The 21,867-nt window shown below is 39.5% G+C and overlaps 2 protein-coding genes across 3 annotated transcripts in view; both read left to right on the top strand.

Moving 5' to 3' along the window:
* LOC311527329 (protein unc-13 homolog A-like) overlaps nucleotides 1-3,360 on the top strand; it is a 146,814-nt gene extending 143,454 nt beyond the window's left edge. Inside the window, exon 8 of the mRNA XM_084641197.1 lies at nucleotides 3,154-3,360. Within this exon, the coding sequence (XP_084497323.1) occupies nucleotides 3,154-3,228 (75 nt within the window). The 3' untranslated portion in view covers nucleotides 3,229-3,360. The remainder of the gene's footprint in view (nucleotides 1-3,153) is intronic.
* A 58-nt stretch (nucleotides 3,361-3,418) lies between these two features.
* The window catches only part of UNC13C (unc-13 homolog C), a gene marked incomplete at its 5' end in the record, with an annotated part of 390,158 nt that continues 371,709 nt past the window's right edge, over nucleotides 3,419-21,867 (top strand). For both annotated transcript variants that reach the window (XM_084641195.1, XM_084641194.1), the window contains one exon: nucleotides 3,419-6,377. In XM_084641195.1, the coding sequence (XP_084497321.1) occupies nucleotides 3,419-6,377 (2,959 nt within the window). The remainder of the gene's footprint in view (nucleotides 6,378-21,867) is intronic.

The raw sequence follows: 21,867 nt of genomic DNA, 5'->3' as shown, positions 1-21,867 counted from the left end.
CATGGTGATGATCTGACATTTTCCATATTACTCTTTAGGCTGGCTGTACTAAGAATGATAAAATCAGACAGCTTAAAATCTTAGGCTTGTGGGTACATCCTGTCCTCTGCTGCACTAGGGTAGGTAGGAGTGAGGGACGGAAGATGATACAGAAAGACTCTTCTGCTGAGCAGAGGCAGAGAGGACACTTCCATAGGGCACAGGAGAATCCAGATCCAGCACTACCTGCACACTACGCTCTAAAGATCTGAGAGCTAGGAGGATTGTCTAGTCTTCCAACCAGCCAAGTGTGCATGCCACAGTCAGAGAAGCTGTGAAGTACTTCCCCAGCATGTGATCCTAGTCTGCCTGATAGAATCCTTCCCTGGCCTAGAGAAAGAACTAAACAGCATTTTTGTTCCCTCTTACTGCACTAGCCAGGGGAGGGTTTGGTCCTTAATCACTTTTTTGATTGCTGCTGCACATTAAACAGATGACTTAATTAAACTGTCCAGAGTATTCAGAGGGAATGCAGACAGGACCAAAAATTATTTCATCTAATTTTCAAGAATCAATTCAGGGCTAACCCAACCCAAGTTTGTGTATAAATATTGCTTATTCTTTTATCTACAAAATATGACTCCAAGACTACAAGGTGTTACTAATGTGAGTAGTCCTATTGGCTTCAATGACCCTACTCGGGTAAGTTAGCCTTGCCAAATCAGGCATATAAATAATAGAACTATAAATGTTGAAATGTAACAGTTCTATGTGTTTTCAGTATTTTTACCCATTAAAGCCCAACAAGAGTAATAGCAACATTTTTTAAAGTCCCATAGCAATTCCCAGTCCACCAATTGGAAAAGGATGAAAATTCTCCCCTGAATCCTCTTTGATGGCCCTTCTGGAAGTATTTCTACTTCCTCTGCAAACAAAAATGTCTCTACATTATTTTTCCTCTGCAATTTTAAGTATCTCACAAAACTGGCAATCAGTGTCCCTAAGGTATATGAATGGATTTCAGTTTACCACCTATAAATTACTGGCTATAAACTAAGAAATAATGACTTTTTAAAAATAAAATTGAATCCTTGGCTAAGTACAGGTCTACCTCCTGTTGGTCTGATTCTCCAAACACATACACATGGGTAACTTTATTTACAGGAATATTTCCACTAACTTCAGCTGAACATATTTAAACCCACTTGTAAGTGTTTTGGGGAAAGAAGCCCAATATTTGTAAAATCAAAAACTTGGTGGATGTAGCAAGAGTTCTGTGTAATTCTTCTTTTAGACACATTTTGATGATGAAGTTGGCGACGGGGGTAGGGGCGGGGGGAGATTTCTAACTACCATCAGACTACACAAAAGCTGGCAACAGCCAAAAGTGCTCACCATCAATGCAATGTATCCAGTTTGCCAACTTTACCTTAATTGTCTGTTAATTGCCATTGTAGTATTACTCGTTAGACAATTAGAATAGTTTTAACAGTGTACACCAAATGGAGCCCTGGAGTAAGCAGTTACAGCCCACATTGATGTCAATGAATTTTACCCATTTATACCAGGTATGTTTAGCCCAGTGTCTTCTGAAGCTTCTGATCCAAGGAAAGAATATCTTTCCTTAAAAACTCCTGTTTGAATGTAAACCACATTTTGACGGGGCAGATTCTGGATAGCCCTTACATGGCTGTACAGTGGTATTGTAGAGGGATAAAGGGCTTTCACCCTTATTCCTCCTTGTGTGACTTATTTATGGGCCAAGCAGAATTGTGCCCCTGCTGTCCAGGGAGCTCCAGAGCTTTCCCATTCCTATTGGACCCTCGACACCCCACAGTGGGTGGGGAGACGACAGTGACAGGGCTTTGACACTACTGTGCACTGATCCAGTGAAGCTGAGTAAGCTGCATCTTCCAGAGGGCTATGGCAATGGGTACACTGCCTCTGCAAACATAGAATGCTCTTGGAACTCCTATTTCCCCAAGGAAGAATAGCCGTCATTGCTCCCTAGGGAGCAGTGTAATGCCGCATTGCCCTGTATTAAGGTTTGTGGCTAAATGGCACAGTCTAGCCCTTTGCCTTATGGAAAATATAGGCAATAACTGTGCAAATGACACTTGCTCAACGTTTCTTACTTGAACTTACTGATTAAAGAGTTCTCTAACTAAGCCAGTCTAATCAAAGCGAAGAGGCTATTTGCAGTGGTATAACTCCATTCTTCTCCAATGGAGGTTCTCCTGATCAGGCAACTATGCAATTTGATGAGTAAAGTGAATTCAGTCTTCTAAAGTAAACACTGAGCCCCTTAAAGAAATATTTTTGACACATAGGGATGACTAATTAACTTAAAAACCCTAAATAAAATTCAATAAATACAAGCATTTTGTTGTTGGTAATTGCATTTAGGTCCTGTTCCAGCTCCCAAGGAAGCTAACTGAAAGGTTCCATTGACTTCAATAGGAGTTGGATCAGGCATTTAAAAAGCCAAAATATTGAGACATTAAACAGATATATATATTAATACGTGATACAAATTGTAATGCATGACATATCTCAGTGTTTCTCAGTCGGCTATGAGATCTCCCTGAGAAAGTTTAGGAAGGCAGCAGGCTGGTCCCTGATATCAAAAAGGTTGAGAAACACTGAAATCTGGTTTGAATGGGCATTTATTCTAAAATTGAAAGTTTGAAATAGTTTCTTTTAATTGATCTACAATTCAACATTCTGATGTATATTCTACACTTTGTAGAATATTTATATCGGCACATTGGTCCCTCTAAGTGTCTTACTGTATTTCTGAAAATGAAAACTAATCAGATTAACTGATATCATACCAATGGAATGCTAAGGATGAAGCATTTAAAGTATTGCAATATTCTCACTTTTCCAATGAGAAATATAGCAGTGAAGATATCGTTTAATAATCTTGAACCTACTATTTAATAATTGTCATTAAAAATCTGTAGATCCACACAGCAAGTTTAATATGGCATTGCTGGCACTACAATTAAATATATTAAGTTTGATTGTATTTTAAAATGGACACGGTCCAGCTGGTTTCTCTTACTGCCAAATGTCACATGGATTTCAAAAAATGTTTAGTGTTGCCATGTAATGGATTAAGTGATAAATTCTGTTTTGAAAGCCATAGTAACACTATTCCCTCCTTTTTAGACACTGCCAGAAGCCATGGGGAACAGAGCAGGATTTTACAGCACATTCAGGCTTCCTTCAGGATTTGGTTTCTGATGAACACAAGTGCTTTTTCCTGTCAAATGATACAAAAACATTGGTAGTTTACATGTTGAGTACATCCTGCCTGTCTACAGTCGCAGCTGATAAAATGTACACTCACTAATGATTCTGTTGGAGATACAAATATTTTTCTGGATCCTAAATTGCAGTTTTTGTGGGGAAAGGTTAATATAAATTGCTCTCCATGGTTTCTGCCCTTTTAAAGAGCCTGATCTCAACTTACATATATAAGATTTACAAAGGAATGTTTACAAAGAAATTGGGAAATAGTACAAAAAAGAAAGAGAGTTGTCAAAGCAAAAAGGAACAAGACTTAACCCAGGTCGGACAGACAAAGAATCCAAAGTTTTCAAATACTTTGAAAAGCACCGTTAAAAAGATTGCAAAGTGTTCATCTGCTCGCAACTTGTCAGCTGAAGAAGAGGAAGGTAATAAAGAATTTTCACTTTCTCCAACATTCAGTTACAGAGTTGCTATTGCCAATGGACTACAAAAGAGTATTTTTGTAACAAACAATAATAATGAGGAATTATTTCAAGATATCTCTTCAAATGATAGTTCATATTCTGAGTCATTAAGTGAAGTAAAGGGTAGCAGCAGGAAAAAGGAGTATTTATCACATACAATGCCTGTGAGACGCAACAGAAAGAGTTTGAGCAGCCTTGCTCCATCAGATGGGAGCTCTGATGGTGAACGTACTTTGCATACCCTAAAGCTAGGAGCTTTACGAAAACTAAGGAAATGGAAAAAGAGCCAAGAGTGTGTCTCATCGGACTCAGAGCTGAGCACATGGAAGAAAACATGGGGCCTAAGAAGCAAGTCATTAGACAGAACTGGTCGTCACCAGAAATCCAATGCCCTTGAACCAGGTTTTAGTTCAACTGGGTGTATTAGTCAAACGCATGATGTTATGGAAATGATCTTTAAAGAACTTCAGGGAATCAGTCAAATTGAAACAGAACTTTCTGAATTAAGAGGACACGTAAATGCTCTGAAACAATCCATTGATGAAATTTCTAGTAGCGTAGAAGTTGTACAAAGTGAAATTGAACAGTTGCGAACTGGATTTGTGCAGTCCCGAAGGGAAACTCGAGACATTCACGACTACATTAAACAAATAGGCCACCCAGGAAACAAAGCAAGTCTTAGGTTTTTAAATGTGCCTGAAGACAGGTTTGAAAATATTGAAAATGTGGTTTACAGAATTTTAATAGACAGAATGGGGTTCTCAGAGGCACAAAACATGATTAAAATTGAATTGGCCCATAGATTAGGGCAACAAAGAGACTGTCCCAATGCAAAGCCTAGACCCATACTTGTATACTTTGAAACAGCACAACAGAGAGATTTAATTTTAAAAAAATCTTATAAACTTAAAGGAACCGGCATTGGAATTTCTACAGATATCCTTTCCCATGACATGAGGGAGAGAAAAGAGAGAGGACTGCCTTCCTCTCAGACATATGAAAGTATGGATATGAAACCAGAGCCCAAAACTAAGAAACATGACTGGGTATCACCTGATGACAGTGATAAAGAGCCGGAATCGGATATAAATAGGAATAGTTATGCAAAGATATCAAAATCAGCATTTCAGATAAAAGCGAGCACTACAAAGGGAAGTGTGGAGTCTCCAAATACCAGAATCCCTAGTAGGACTGTTGGTGGCAGCACCTTTCCAAATAAAACAAATTATGGTGAACAGTCACCAGAATTTGACAATGTGGATCAGCAATCAAAGACCTACTATTCAGATATGCCACCTGTATGGCATTCACAGAATGATTTTACAACTCCCAAACTTAGCCGTTCTGAGTCAGATTTTTCAAAATTGTGTCAGTCTTACTCTGAGGATTTTTCTGAGAATCAGTATTTTAGTAGAACGAATGGCAGCTCACTATTGTCTTCCTCAGATCGAGAGCTTTGGCAGAGAAGGCAAGATGAAACGTGCAACTGGTATGGTAGCTCTCAAGATCAGACTTTTAACCAAGATATGCAGCTTTATCCAGAGCAAAATGAAGCTGAAAACACTGAAACAGTTGACAGTGGTGTAAGCAATGGAGTAATGTGTGTATCTGGAGACAGAAGCCATTATAGTGATTCTCAATTCACCTTACATGATGATCTTTCACCATGGAAAGACTGGAATCAGTTGGATCAAGGCACAGACTTGGGCCTAGATTCATCCACACAAGAAGCTTTTGCTTATGATATGAGCAGCCCTTCAGACCAACAGATAGATTTTGGAAAGTGCCAAAGTTCTGACCTCCAGGATGATGCTGAAAGCTATGACTTTACCCTTGGTGGTAATTCCCCATCATGTCCCGGCCTTGACAGTGAAACACAAAGTCAGTGGATCAGCCAATATGCTGATTATCAGGAAACAAATTCTAATTCCCTTTATCAAAATCAAAACAGATTGCCCATGATGTATAGAAGTCAAAGTGAACTACCAAGTGATGAATCGGAGGAAGCACCTCCTAAATCATGGCATAGTCGACTAAGTATAGACCTTTCTGATAAGACATTCAGCTTTCCTAAATTTGGATCTACACTTCAGCGTGCTAAATCAGCCCTGGAAGTGGTCTGGAACAAAAGCACACAAAGTTTAAGTGGATATGATGATAGTGGGTCATCTTTTATGGGGAGATTTAGGACTTTATCCCAGTCTACTGCTAATGAATCAAGCACAACCCTTGATTCTGATGTTTATACAGAGCCTTGTTATTACAAAGCTGAGGATGAGGAAGATTTAAGTGAGCCAGGTGGTGAGAATGAGACAGATTACGTAGAAGTAATGGAACAAGTTCTTGCTAAACTAGAAAATAGAACTAACACCAATGGAACTGATCAACAGGTACAGGAGTATGAACTTGAACAGTTTTCATATGAAACGCCATACGCAACACTACAAGAAGATGAATATGACCAGCAGTTTGACAAACTGACCATCGAAGATGGGTTGGAACCTGCAGAAGATATAGCTGCTGAAACAGAAGTCAGGGGAGATGAAAATCAAAATATCCCAGTGATGCCTATTGAAATTGCAAAGAAAAAGAGACTACGCCCATCATTTAAAGACGCTGCTTTAAAAGCCTACAAGAAACAAATGAGTGAGTTGGAAGAGAAGATCCTTGCTGGAGGTACTGATTAAATATTGTCTAGTAAACAAACTTTGCTGTCATAATTAAAGATTACCCTTATTTTCTATATAGGGCCCAATCCTTCTCCCATAGAATTCAATGACAGAATGCCCATTGACTTCAGGAGGAACAGTTATTAGACTCTTTAATAAAATTCATATTTTCAGTCTTGGGGTGAAATCCTGGCCCTACTGAAGTCAACGGGAGTTTTGCAGTTGAATTCAGTGTATTCTTAGACTATATTCTGGAAGTCTGATTTGAATATGCTTTTGTTAGCTTTAATATGCCACACAGATGATTTAAAAACAATTTAAATTTTGTATTGTAAATGAATAGTGGATGAAAAATCAGCATTGTTTCATTAGGTTAAACTCTCAGTTAAATTGACTATGTAGTCTGGTTTTAATTAATACATTTTCACACAACTTTATAAGTGGAATAGCTAGGAACAACCCAAAGTGTTCTAATATGACAGTATTTTTCCAGCCACCTTTCATATAGATGATTGGTTTTATGCTCATCTTGATGACCATGTAGGTTAGATCTCTGAGCAACATAACTTTCTATGCTACCTTAATTAGTATGTAAATCATTGGTCTGAATTCTGTTCTTAGTTAAATTAATACAAGCCCATTGAAGTTTGTCCTGAGATAATAATTAAAAGGGGGAAAAGGTATATGTGATATCTTCAGTGTAAAGAGAGGCTGAGGGAGCTGGGATTGTTTAGCCTGCAGAAGAGAAGAATGAGGGGGGATTTGATAGCTGCTTTCAACTACCTGAAAGGGGGTTCCAAAGAGGATGGCTCTAGACTGTTCTCAATGGTAGCAGATGACAGAACGAGGAGTAATGGTCTCAAGTTGCAGTGGGGGAGGTTTAGATTGGATATTAGGAAAAACTTTTTCACCAAGAGGGTGGTGAAACACTGGAATGCGTTACCTAGGGAGGTGGTAGAATCTCCTTCCTTAGAGGTTTTTAAGGTCAGGCTTGACAAAGCCCTGGCTGGGATGATTTAACTGGGAATTGGTCCTGCTTCGAGCAGGGGGTTGGACTAGATGACCTTCTGGGGTCCCTTCCAACCCTGATATTCTATGATTCTATGATTCTAAATGAAAAATATGGGGCTTGTATCATGCTTATGTCAGAGATTGCACATGCAGACACAATATGGTCCACTACCTTTATTTTCCTTATTAATGGCTCCATACTCAAATATCCTTTCAATGGGTATATGATTATAATTACTGTAGTAATCCACAGAAGAGAGTCCATTCTTAATATTTCATATTTTGAATCTATTCATGTACTTGGACATTCACAATTAATTAGGACTACATAATTACTATGACTAGCAGATGGTAATTGTCACCTTAACTGAATCTTTGCTCAGTTGCTAATAGTTGCTATGAAAAAATATAATCTGATATTTTCACTTGAAAGATGAAGAATTGTGCCTTCAGCTAAAGAAATTTATTTTGTAGTAATTAGTGCCTCAGAAGCTTTGAATGTTATGAAGTTCTTTTGTACTTAGAAAACTATTTTTATAATAAATGTGCAGTCAAATTGAAAATATGTTGCATAGCCAAATAAGTACCATTCAACTAGACTTCATGTTGGATTTAAATAATAACACTTCTCATAGGTTGGCATTTTTCAGACATTTCTTCAATACTATGCTAGAAACCAGATTCTGTATTTATGGAAAATGGGTCAGCAGTTTGACATATATTTTCGTTTCTCTCCAGGCTCATTACTACCAACCAAAACTTAAAGACAGTAAAAGTCGTTAATCAGGATGCTTAGAAAATATTATTGAATAGGGACAGGAAAAAGGTTAGAAAAGTAATTGTTAAGGAAGCTATATATAGAGAATATAATAGAGTGAAACCCATATTAAAGACCACTGCTAGTAGACAGAGCCCAGGTCTTAGAATATAGTCCCAAACAAATGAAAAGTTAGATGTGTGTTTTATCTCCTATGATCAGCTTTCTGAAATGCAGAAAAAGTGATCCCTCGCTCACTCCTGCAAGTGAAAGGATGTCCACTGAAGGCATTTAAATAGAATAAATCTACTGAAGGCTTCCTCTTAATCAGAAATCTGGTATTTCTATTGTAAATTCTTGAACCATTACTGACGGTATGTTAAAATCTCACAGAGATGGAATTTTTGTTCTGTGTACCTGGCTATTCGCCTGGCTATTCACCAGTGTGTGGGGATGGGGGCACCGAATCCTATTCCCTGGATAGAGGACTGTGGGGCACAGAGCACTCACATAGTTATGGCATATGAGGCCCTGGGCTGTAGTTTTGGCCAGGTCTATTCCATGCACCACGAGGAAAGTGCATGGGAACCAGAAGATCTGTGTAGTTGGCAGACCAGCTGGTGACATTGAGGCTACTCCCCTGGCCTGTCCACGACCCCTGTGAGCACAGAGTGAGCCCCCTCAGAGATTGGCTCTGCATCATGATGTCTGTTGTTCAATAATGTCTGAATGGTTCCACTGTTTTGTCCTTTCCCCACCCACAAAGGGAGGACATGGATTGCACCCATAATTGGTCATTGTTAGTGGTTAGGATGTAGGAATTCTCAATTCCTGCCCTTTATTGCACCGGGCCATATTTTCTAACAAAACCTAACTGCCCATTGTGCTTGGTTTTAATGGTTGATGTAATATTTTATGTTAAATGGGCTGCTTCACTTGGATCTACATGCTTACAATATACCCTGAATTTACATGTTTCTAGAATACCCAGTAGTATTGCAGGAGCCCTGATTTTAAACTTGCAATATATATGTAACAGTTGGGATCTTTTTATTTTCAAACTTATGTTAAAATTTCCTTCTCTGTGTTTTCTATTTGCTGAGTGACATACTGTACTGTTTCAGCCAAATCTCTTTCTTTCATTATTTTTCAATGAGCAGGAAGATGGTGGTACAGTAAGATTTTATTCCCAGATAAGGGAAAGGCATTATTAGAGCACTTTGTATCTGTATCTGAAGAATGATGTCTTTTTAATACCATTTTCCCAAAGAAAGAAAACATTGAACTCCAATTTGTGTTTAAATTACATGGAAGTATTGAAGTATTTTAAAATAAGTATAGGAAACAAAGAAGCATATTAAGCTTTATAGCGCTTTGCCAGGCTGCCAATTTTCAAACCACTTTTGTTTTTTAGAGGCTGACGCTTGCCTGGCCAAAGAGCATTAAAATTCAATTAGCTAATTAAGCAGGATAGTTTGGGGCATTACATTTATATTTGCAGTAACCAGTCATATTTTTTAAAGAAACGTGAATAATTTAGGGCTGCATTACTTCTGCGAATAGCTTGTTGATTATTTTCCCCTGTAACTGTGATTTATATCAGCTTGTGATTTCTTATTAATGGATAAAAGAGTGTTGGTCTCAGTTCAGCTGTTTGAAAGAATCCTTACTATATCACCAGCGCATAAAGCACACCATTTAAAGATTCTCTCAATCTCTTCTTAATGGCCATACGGATTGATGGATGGCATGTTGCTCAGCCAGAGATACTACTAGATAATATAATAGTATCATTACTCCAAATTACTCCAAACAGCAAAGCTCAGATAAATAAGTACATTCTGTTGTTTCACTCCAGTAACTCATGAGCTAAAGGTCACCAGGGATCTTTGGATATAAATAAGAATTCCTCTATAGTGTTCCCATTTGATGGTCTCATTCTCTCTTTATAGCAAGAGAGATAACACATACAGTGGGCTCACTGCAGATTATTATTTATTTCCACAAGTTCCTGTTGACCTGCTGCAGTGAGAGTAATCAGATGTATGTATGAGAGGGAAAGTGAATAACACAGAGATAATCATAAGATTTAAAAGTTTTATAAGCTCATTTTAGGATGTTTTGTACCACAAACTACAGCACTGTTTGTGAAACCATCCAAACTCAAGATGTGTATGCTGTGTAAGAATAGATGGGTACCAAGAGCAGTATCAGGAAAATAATGCCTAATAGTCTACTTCAGACAATATTTCATAATCAAGAATTATTTTAGCTCTTTGATTTGCTGCTATTTCCTTTCTCCTAACCTGTTAATATTTGTAATAATCTTGTCAGATTTGGGGGGCCTATACTGTTTCCTCTCCCCAGGCTCCCTTTCTGCTCCTAACTACATGTTCCCTAACTATTCCCCTTTTCCTTCCTCTCTTCTGTTTTCTGAAGCTCTCTCAGAGAGGGGCTCTCTGGCCAGTACCGGTCCTCTCCCCTCTGGAGCTAACACTTTGGGGATCAGATCCCAGAGATCCAACAAATGCAAATCTGGTAGAGGCAGCTTCTGGTGCAGGGGCCATGTGAGGGGTGGAACATGAAGGATCAGCGTAGCAAAGTTCCACTAAGTCAGAAAGGCAACATAACCAGTGTGTTTCTACTGCACAAAAGGGGAAGACTGGGTGTGGGGGGAACCCCATCAAAGATGAGAGTGGGCTGGGCATGGTCAGGCCAGGGGACCTGCTATTGTGTGGGTCCTCCAATTCGGCACTGGAGAAGAAGTGTGTGTGAGTTCATTGGGCTGGAATCACCTCTGCCAAGAAGCTAGGAATGTGCTCCACAGGCGTGAGGAAGGATTCCTGTCCCTGTGATGCATCTACTTAGTGCCAGGCCCATCTACTCAGACTGGGAACTAGGCTCTGGGTTTGGCTATTCAAATTTATGTAATGATTTTTTCCACCTATTGGGGGCTTAGTCAGTCAGACCCTTCCTACGTAAGGAACTAGAGGATTTATGGGAACTGTACCATGATCTTTGAAGCCCTGTAAGGCTGGGTGGAGTGGCTTTTCCACTCTGTTGGGTTTCTGGTGCTGCTGTGAGGAGAGGGGAAAAGTAGGTTCCATTAAAAGGCAAATGTTTCCATACAATTACCTCATGCTGGCATGAGATAACACAGTAATTCTCCCTACGCTTACAATAGGACAGCTGTTCTCAAACTATGGGTCGGGACCCCAAAGTGGGTCATGACCCCATTGTAATGGGGTCACCAGGTCTTGCATTAGACTTGCTGGGGCCCAGGGCCAAGCCCGAGCCCCAGGGCCGAAGGCCAAACCTGAACCCCAGGTCTGAAGCCAAAGCTCAAGCCCCACTGCCTGGGGCCAAAGCCCAAGGGCTTCAGCCCTGGGTGATGAGGCTCAGGTTTTGGCTTTGGCCCCCATGCCTGGGGTGGTGGGGCTTGGGTGGGCTCAGGCTTCAATCCCCCCCTGGGGTCATGTGTGTCATTTTTGTTATCAGAAGGCGGTTGCAGTGCAATGAAGTTTGAGAACCCCTGCCAAATACTCTAGTATCTGAGATACCACAGTGCAGTAACAGTGAGGAAATAATAATGCTTTTTAATAGTGAGTGGCTGTGGATTGTGCTGTTTTGCATGTCTTTTGCTAACCTGAGAGATAGAAGCCATTATTTCCTTGCCTGAGATGCCAACTCTCCCAGGGACGCTGGAGGCTAACAAACCCTGTTGAGAATAGTTTGTCTTTTTTAATGACTCAGCCATCCCCATGATCAAAAATTCAACTGGCATCCATTTGGGAATTTCATGTCTGGAAATATAGAGGCTCAGGGCTGGCATTGCCACCTTTACTTTATGCAAGAACGTTGCTGCTAAAAAATAAAAAACAGCATTTCTCTTTAACTTAATTCTACCTAGCCCTTGGCTTGCGTCATAAAATTATCACAGTTATGCTTAAGGAATCCCAAGTTTTCTGGCTGACATTTCTGTGGCTTTAAAATGATATAAGTTTTGACCTGCCATGGATGGCTTTGGGGTGAAATGCACCCCTGGGCAGAGGGCTAGCACAAGTACTATGCACCACTTCGGGTCTGTTTTGAAGGCTTAAGGGGAACTAAAGCTATACATAGATCTTGAGCTGGCCCTGACACTGGGGTGAGGTTCACTCATAATGATGTAATGACGTTTGTTTTTTAAAAAATCCTCTTTGAGATGTTTTTTTCTGCACAGAGCCTATTGGCAATTTTCATCTCTCCAATCTCAGGAAGACTCTCAGTAAAAAAAAAAATCCACTGTTACTAACTGAATAGGTTGTATGCTGTCTTTGTGTTATTCTGAAAGAATAGCCTGGACAGAGGAAAGACTTTAGAAAACAGAAGTTGTTAATGATACTGAGCAAGAAAATTTTATCTGTCGTGCCTCAAAATCTGAAAGTAAAATGTTCACTGGAACAAGGTTTTACTTGTATTGTACCATATACCTAATGGATTTTGGCCTGGAGTGATGGAAGACATGGTGACAGTCTGATATTATCCTTTGGTATTCTGAACAAACCCTATGGAATTAAGATTGTCTATACTTAAGTTTGGTCCTTTAACTATGCTGGCAAAGGTAACGTGATGCTCACACATACGCCAACACATGCACCAAGTGTGGAAACGGTTATACTGATATAACTTTTGGGAATCCAAATACACTATACCAGCATAAAACACCTTTATAATGATGTAGTATTGTGTAGACAAAGTTATATCAGCAAATAAATCACACCCCCTACCCAACATGGTTATACTGGTAAAACTTTTAATGTGGGGATCAGCCCTGAAGTCTAAGTAGTTGCTGTGCTAGGGCTGCTGAAACTGAAGGAGAAGATCAAGCAAGTGCTTCCTGGTGGAGGAGGTTAACACGTTGTGGCCGAGAAACAGTTATGCAAACATGTGTCCACCTTGTCACATTTTCTCCTCTTTCTGATAGGCCAGTTGTGATTGCTCCTAAAAAGGAAACCTATGTGCTAAAAGTCAGTGAACATTTCTGGAAACTTCTCTTCCACCATTTCATATAAAAAAAGATACCCCCTTTAACCGCAGGGTGGACACTTGTAAAATATCCTGAGTGTCATCTGCGAATTCTGAATTTTTAAAAATAATCTTAGAATTTTAAGTTTGAAGTTGTCTCAGGTGCTTGAGGGAGACAGAGAGACAGTGTAATAAAGAGCCAATAATGGATCATTTTAAGAGGGTCAACTCCTAGAGTTCCTTCTGAAAGAAGTGGCTCTCTGATGGTTGAGTTTTGTGTGAATGTAGAGAGAAACTGTAAATTTTAAAATTTTAGGTTTTCTGTGGGACTGATCCTCAAGTCTAGCTGAACTCAGGGCAGGAACCAAAATGAGAAGGGGTAAAAGGTGGCTTTGTGCTATCCTGATATCTCTCTACTCCTTTGATCTTGGGGCAAACTGGTGGCCAGTTTGGTTCCCAGAGCATGTCAGAGCAGCCTCAAGACTGTACTAACTTGTATCTTCCTGCAATGGTTATCTCAGCACCAGGGATGAGCAGAATGCAGCAGTTCTCCTGCAATGCCACCACCTCCAGCCACCGTTCAATAGACCCACAATGTTGGGGATGTATAGAGCAGGGAAATCCCTGATTAGCTGGTTCGACCGGACACGAGGGCAAGGATCTAGTGCAATGTTGAACATAAATCTAATAATCTGATAATTCAATTGAGTTTAGATTTATTTTCCTGTTCAATGTACACATGGTGATATAAAATGAAGTGGAAGAGATTTGTCTCCATTCAGTTGGAAGGCAGTATGTATGTCCTGTTTGTTTAGCAAAGTCTATTAAAATTATCTCAGATTTTATATTAGTTTGCATTTTTATAACAGAAGCATAATTCAACCAAATTCTGTTCACCCCAGTCTTTACAACAATGACAGTATTCATCAAGTTATTGGCATTTAAAATACTTGGAAATGAGGAATATAGATTTTTTTTAAAGAGTATTCCTGCAAAGTTCTGTGGCCTTTCAGTAGAAACATTTAAAAATATATTTACCAGAGCTGAAAGAACACCTGTGCATGAATGTCAGTTTCAAGGACATATTTATAAATTGCACTGTGCTCTTCTGTGGAAATGAGCACAAATTAATATTTTATCTCCAAGATAAAAGGCAGTTTCTGTTTTTAGTTCCAAAATATTTAAGCATTTTCCTTAGATCCCTGTATTTTAGAAATGAAAAATACTGCATAATTTTAATGTAATGACTTCGGGATAAAAGGGATCCACACAGCTATTTCTTGGTGTGGAAATTAAATTATCTGAATTACTAGAATTATACAGAGCATGTTTAATCCACCAAGATAATAAAGACCCAAACATGAAACATTTTAATGACCGGAAAAATATAAATTGGTAAATAACTCATAGTATAGATAGTCCCTATTCTTTCTTTCTGTGATATTTTGAAAGAAGCCGAATATTACAAACCATTGCTAGGCTCAGTAGAATTCTCTGTTTGATGCTTGTGCTTCATTCACACTGCCTTTTGAGTGCCATATGTTCTTTGGGCCAAGTTTTGTAGATTGTCTATTGACCGAATTTTCATTGATTTCAATGGGACTTCTGCACATAGTGAAGCTAAAGAAGTAGGCCCTTTGATAAAAGAACATATCTATGTACTCCAAGCGCCAAACCCTAGGTCCTTACTCAGGCAAAACTTGAATAAAGAGTATGGACTTTGGCCCCAAAATCTGTAGACTATTCATTAGCTAACTTGTTTGTGCAGAACTCCTGTGAGAACTACAAACTCAATGTGGGGGACTAGCAGAAGCCCCTATCTTTCTGCATTACTCCCGATGTCAGAGACTCCCACGTCTGCCTCCTGACCAAGTTGCTGCCTGATCTGATAGCTAGCAATGTCTCTCTAGAGGAGCTGGCCCACAAGAGGCAGCACAGTTGGGGTCTTCTGCCCTATGTAGTGCTGGGGGTCTCTGAGGTCTGGAGACCTAGTCATACCCTTGGCCCTGGTCCTTTTGTGGTGTGAACAAACAGCTATGGGCCTACCCACTGACCAAGACCAAACTACACTATGCCAGCTTCCAATGGTGTGTCAGAGGTCCAGAGACTTTACAGTCCCTGGCTGGGCCATTCCCTTGGTGCAGCTATCGATGCTGATGGTGCAATTTCTGATTGCACTCTGGAACCAGGGGAATGACTGGGGCTTTATGCTCTCCTGCTAGTAACCACATTTTGGCTCAGGAAGCCTCGCTGTGCCAATCTTCCCCCTCCTTGGAGGAAAATGTAACTGTAACTTAAAGTGTCCACGATTCTTTATAACTTAATGATCTTAACACCATTTCCACTTTTTCCAATTGAACATCTTGAATTTTCCCTCTATCTTTATTTTTTGTCTTATGCAAATTAAAAAGTGCATAGTTTGATTTGCAAAATGGAGAGAGGGAGCTTTCTAGGTGAGAGGGATTATTTTTTACTATTATCTAATAAATTACAATTTCCTCTTCCATATCTGACCTACTGTATAGTATGTAGAGAACAGTGCCCCTGTTACACATTCAGAGAGACTGCACCAATAAGGTTTGGCCAAAGTTAAAACAATTCTTGAGGGATAGTTTCATGTTCAAACTAGGGCTGGTTCCAAGTCCTAAAGCTTGCATCCAGAACTGATCTTTCCACATTTAGGGAGGGTGTTTTGATCTACGATGAAATCCTGGCTCCAATAAAGTCAATTGGCAAAGTTCCCAGTGACTTTCACAGGGACAGGATTTCACCCCTTGTGCTCTGGTGCAAGCTCATCTCTATACCAAACTGTGTAAGAGTTCTGAAAAACAAGATAAAAGTATAGAGAGAAAAAGGGAGAATTAACCATAAAGTATAAAAATATGAAACCTCTTATTTCCTCTCTTTCATGGCACCATGCTATAGTGTTTAGAGGACATGACCAGGATCCAGAAACTTCTGAATTATATTCTGGCCTCTGCCAGTTACCAGCTGTGTTGCCTCAGCAAATCACTTTGGACCATATTTTAAAAAGTGACTTCTAAGTGTGGGTCCCATTTTCAAGAGTTGCTGAGAACCTCTAGCTCCCCTTAAGTTTAAAGTGAGCTCTGTCTTTGAAAATTAGATATCTAAAGTTGGGCATCCAAAAATTAAGGTATAAAGGATCAAAGGCCCCTTTTGAAAATGTTGGCCTTACCCGTTCGGTGCCTCCTTTCCCCATTCTGTAAAATGAGGATACTACTACTACAAGGGTACTAGGATTAATTACTTAGCATCTTACAGATAACTGAAATTGTGAAGTGTTGCATAAATGCTTACTAGTATTTTTGTGGTTTCTTTTCCATCCCCACTTCCCCCTAGAAGCTAATGTGAAAGTAGATCTGTTGCCAAAGGGAGGTATATAGGTGCAATGCTTTCCCTGAAAAGATCTTGCTTTCACCTGCAAGCAGGAGACTGCTGCATTTTCCCTTTATAATGCTTCTACAGTTGAAGCCTTCCAGTATGCTAATCTTTCATGTGAGTGAGCCTAAATTCCCTAGAGGGGGACACAGAAGTATACATTCATTCTGTGTAATATATGTTTTAATCCCTCACCTGCTGACTTTGGCAATCGTATTGTATCCTATTTCTGCAACCATAACTCACTACTTTTCTTGGCTCGTTTAGCACAAGAAGGAGGGAAAGGAATTAATGCTTCTCAAGAGACCTCTAGGTAGTGTTGATTCTGGAAGTGCTGATTGGGAGCTTCAACGGGCAGGTTGGCTGGCATGACCTTTTATTATAAAAATAAGCAAACCTCCAAAATGCTAAACACTTGCTTTAAAAACAGTGAAAGAGGGTGGAAGGACAAGCAAGGTTTCAGCTTTCTCTTAACACACCTGCGTAAAAGTCCTTGTACTGCAGTATGAAGAACTGTCATCTCTGTGTGTGTGAGAACTGAGATATGAAAAATATCTTCATGCCTTACATTATATAGTGATTACGTCACTTCTATATAGATTATTCGGCAGTCAGATTGATTTTATATGCACCCCCTTAAGGAGGCATGCTCTACAGTGCCCCTAAAACACACCTTTTAGCATGATGGCATTCTGCCAACTAATAGCTCACATTCACTCAACACATCGCACAAATGTTACACCCAATTATTCCTTGCGTGTACTGTCTCTGATAACTTCTAATGAGCACAGTTCAACCAAACAGTGCATGGTTTTTGACTTGGCTTATAGAGGTACCTATGGGACAAGAGTTGGGGGAGGTTGTGTGTGTGCAGGGAAGTACCTTTATTCAAGGATGGCAATGGATTTGCTCCCACCAGTGCCATCTTGTTGGCTGTATCTTTTTTTTACACATAGTGCATTTTTTAGGAAAAAATAATTAACAGGAATTAATATGATGTATAATAAAATATACAAGGGCTTCATACTGTGAATATTCAGTAGTATGTGATATATTTTCTTTAGGTGAATATAGACTAAGGAACATAACTTCTTAATAAACAAGCCTGTAAAGTATAGTATGAGCAGGAGATATAGTATCTGAGTAGGCATCATTTCATACTAGAAATCTAAATGGGGAACAGCACAATAGTGAGACTCTTCAGTACCCCTGACAGAGGAATCACATCACAGAAGTCTACCATAGTGTGGTGCAGACAGAAACAATGCACAGTCAGAAGAATACAAAAAATAGATGTTAGTTGTTTTGTACGTATTTGTATACTTACAGCTACAGCTGCTAGTCAGATGCCATGAACTTGAGTTGGGAGGATAATGACTTTACCCTTCCTGACAACCATCTGTCTCGCTACTCATAAATGACTGGGGAAGTGGCTCCTGAATATTTAAAAAAAAAAAATAGCATGGGACTGCCACTGCTTCTTCTCGGCAACCTCATCTCTTCCACCATCCCATTGATGGCTTTGCCACTCTTCTGTTGCATTGTAATGGCGGGTTGTTTCCCGTCCAGATTCTTTCCTCGCCCTTTCTCTTCTTCTAAGTCACGACACTCAGTATAGTATGTGGTTGCCTGCTGCTGTATGGCCTTTTACTTGTGTGGTTTTAACTCCAGAACTTCTTGTACTTAATGTTCCTGAGAGAGCTCTGAAGCTGTTTGTTATTAACCTAACAATGCTAACTGTAATTGCCTGTTTGTTTGTTTCTGAGATCGTTTGTCTTCTGTTCACAGCTGCTGAATTTCCCCTGAAATATGTTGGTTTTTATTTCTGAAAGTTCCCCTACCTATTGAGTTCCTGTAATTCTATCTGCAGTTTGGTCCTAAAGTCTCAATTTGGTGCTGACTCTGGTGAAACTCCAATTGATCAACCCTATTTTTAATTGCTCTTCCTAGAGTTACTTTGGATTATGAGTGTCCATTGATGTTCTCTATGAGCAGTGTTTAGCAGATCAGACTGTAGCATATACTAGTGGAGTTGGAGTTAGTATTATTGTAATTGGTATGGATGCTGAAGTTTTGAATGGATAATCAAATGCAGGTGTAGACCTGCTGTTGTGCAACACAGGTGTTTTGAAGCAGGTAAGTTGTTTCTAAGTCTTAGGGAGCCTTCTGAACAAGGGAATTTGAGTTACTGACTGTGGTAAATAGCCTGGAAGAAAACCTCTCAGTTACTGAAACTCCTGTAAATCTTCCTAGTTTTGAGAGAATGAGCAGTTGGATTTAAATTTCAGCTCATGTGTCAACAATAGAATTATTAATGCAGATCCAATCCTATCCTTTTACCACCCACGAACCTTGACTGAGTTCAGTGGAGTTAAAAAGGTGTAACTGAGGGCATTTTTTTTTCTGCAGAATCTATATTACCAGTTGTGATGCATGAGCCTAAATGAACACAGCTTTACATTGTATCCCAGACTGCAGTTGTCTGCACTGCAGTTGGGTGGGGGAAAACATACTTTTTATTTGTAAAATGGACATGTTTATTATGGAGACACTGAGACAATACATATGCCACTTCTACCAAATCACTTTTCAGCAGAGAACCATACTTTAAATTGTAACAGTGTTGAAACAGAAATGTTGAATTGTGCGTTGTACCACTTACTGAAGTGTGTACCCCATTTTTAAAATTCTCATTGATATTAAACATATTAACCCTTCAACTACCATCATGAACCTAGGAGTGTTAGTAGACTCTGCTCTGAGCTCTTGGTTATGTAAACTTCAAAAGGTGTATAGGTTTTATTCATATATGTTTATCATGACAGCTTAAGTGTAGAAACAGATCTGAAAATCAAACAAGAGCAAGTGGGTTTAGAATTCTGATTGTATCAGAAATAATATAAAAATGTGATATGTGCTTGCAAGTAAACCCAAGATTTTAGGATATGTGTATGTACATTTTTACCTCAGGAAAGGTTTGATTCAATTCAGATAATGGGCAAAGGTTTTGGTTGTTCATTTTCACTGTTTCTATTCCATGATGAATTAGTCTCTGCAACATGTTTTACCATCTTAGGGCCAGATCCAGGGAGGTGCATCCCTGCTGCTGCACAGAGCCCCATTGAAGACAATTAGGTTTGAAAATGGTCCAAACTTGCACCCATAGAGATTCATTGGCAGGATCTAGTCGTTACATTGTAGCTGGCATTAAAATGTTTTCATGGGGGCGGGAAGAGGGAGGAATTACCATTCCATTACAGGTATTGAGAGGGAGTCAGAGAGAGACAGAGAGATTACATTTAGTACAGGGACTATCTCTAACGCTGGACAATGTTGTTTTCTTCTTTTATGGCAAAATTACACATTTTAACTACAACCGAAACTAATGCAATGTCTAATGATCCAGTTGTTAGGTATCTTAGACACAAAGTTAAAACATATTTATTCTGCTATTAATGACATAAAGAGCATCATGTTTAAGCAAACAAGAAATATGTTTACATATTAAAGTACAGTACTAGGTATTGGTTAATGTGGATTAACAATTTAAATATGAAGAAATAATTCTGGCCCCTCATTTTTGCAACCAAATCATAGTGATATACAATTGTTTCAATTAGAGTTGAATGTTAATAACGTTTGAATATTATTGATCATGCACAGAGTAAAATATAACTTGCAACTCATCATACTGTTTAAATACCAGCATTGTAGTTGGTGTAATGTAGTGGCAAACTGATAGCAAACATCTAGATCTAATAACGTTTAACTCTTGTATAGAGCTTTATGGGCCACATACTGCTGTCAGTTACACTGATCTAAAACTAGAGTCGCTGATTTCAATGGAGTTACTCCAGACCTCTTCAAAGCATTTCACAAACAGACAAGGACAAACAGAGCCGCAGACAAAGTCAGATGTAGAGCTCAGGAATTACAGGCTCCCATTTACAATCCATAAGATCACATTATTAGAAAGGAAAACAGAGCTGTAGGGAACATACATGACATCATTTTCTATTGTGTAGTGCAGAGGATGTGGCTAAAATAAAAGGGCATAGTATTTCAGTGAACAGGCATGAGGCTGCTCATTAAATACTTGACAATGACCACGTCGCACCTTAAGGGAGGAGGCCATTGCCTGGCTTGCTAGGGGAAGAGGTATATTGCTTTAAGGGGGCGGGAGGCAAGAGTCACAGATGCTGCTGCAAAAGCAGAGCAGGTCAGCATAAGACACTGACTCATCCTCCTGGGACCAGAAGGGCAAGGAGTTGATAAAGGGTAAGTCCAATGGGAGAAGCTTCCTTTTCCGCTGGACCAGGTGGAGTAGCATCCACCTGCCCACACTTGGAAGTGGCAAAATACCAAATTTCATCCAGACCCGCTGTGGTCATTGCACAGGCCGCTTCTTTCTCAGGGGTCTGGGAAGGAATTTTTCCCTCACTAGATTGGCCAAGGTGGAGAGGGGTTTTTTCACCTTCCCCATGGCAGGTGTGTGTGTGTGTGTGTGTGTCAGTCATTGTTAGGATGCATAGGGAAGAGAGTTAGACTATGATGTCACAACTCATTATATAAGTGTGGGGCGGATGTCCAGTGCAGGTATTCCATAGGGAGGAGATACAGTGATCAAATAAATGTCTTGGTAAAGGACTTAAAGGACATGCTTGTTAAAGGAGTGGAACAGGGGCTCCTATGACTGGCACGGCAGGGAGCCAACCCCCCTTCTGTATAGCCCACCTTAACCCTCATTCGAGGTGGGGGATGATAAGGTCCCATCAGTGGGTTGGCTAGGGACCAGGATGGAAGAAGGGGGTGCTGACATTGAAATCATGGAGTTACCTGCATTTACACTTTTATCTACCAGTTTATCCCAGACATCTAATAAAGTTGCAGCCGAATTAAACCATATACAGTGTCTCCTGTCCTGGTATAGCTGGACAAAGTCTGCTAGCCCCTTCTGTACAAATTCATCCTTTGCTCAGAGTGGCTATATTTTGTGTTGGATTTTTAATGCTAATTTTCAAGTTTTGGGGTGATTTCACTGCATAATTCCTAACTCATAAATGACTGTTTGAATAATAAATGATTATTGATAGCTGGCTCATGAATAGAGTCAATAAATAAATAGATTCAATGCAAAAATGTTAAAAAGAGCTAGACTTGGATCTTGGGGATCTGCAAGTACTGTAGTAATACTTAAAACAAAAGCAGCTTCAACATTACATCATTGGGAGCAGTAGTTCTTGAATTATCAGTCTAATTTCCTATTTGTTAGTTAATGACTCCGAGTTTAGATTTTCTCAAACATCAAACATGTCAACAATGA

The sequence above is a fragment of the Lepidochelys olivacea genome (assembly GCF_965140295.1).
Source record: "Lepidochelys olivacea isolate rLepOli2 genome assembly, chromosome: 10".
NCBI classification, from domain to species: Eukaryota; Metazoa; Chordata; order Testudines; family Cheloniidae; genus Lepidochelys; species Lepidochelys olivacea.
Note: the sequence above shows the minus strand (reverse complement) of the source record. Positions and strands in the feature narration are given on the sequence as shown.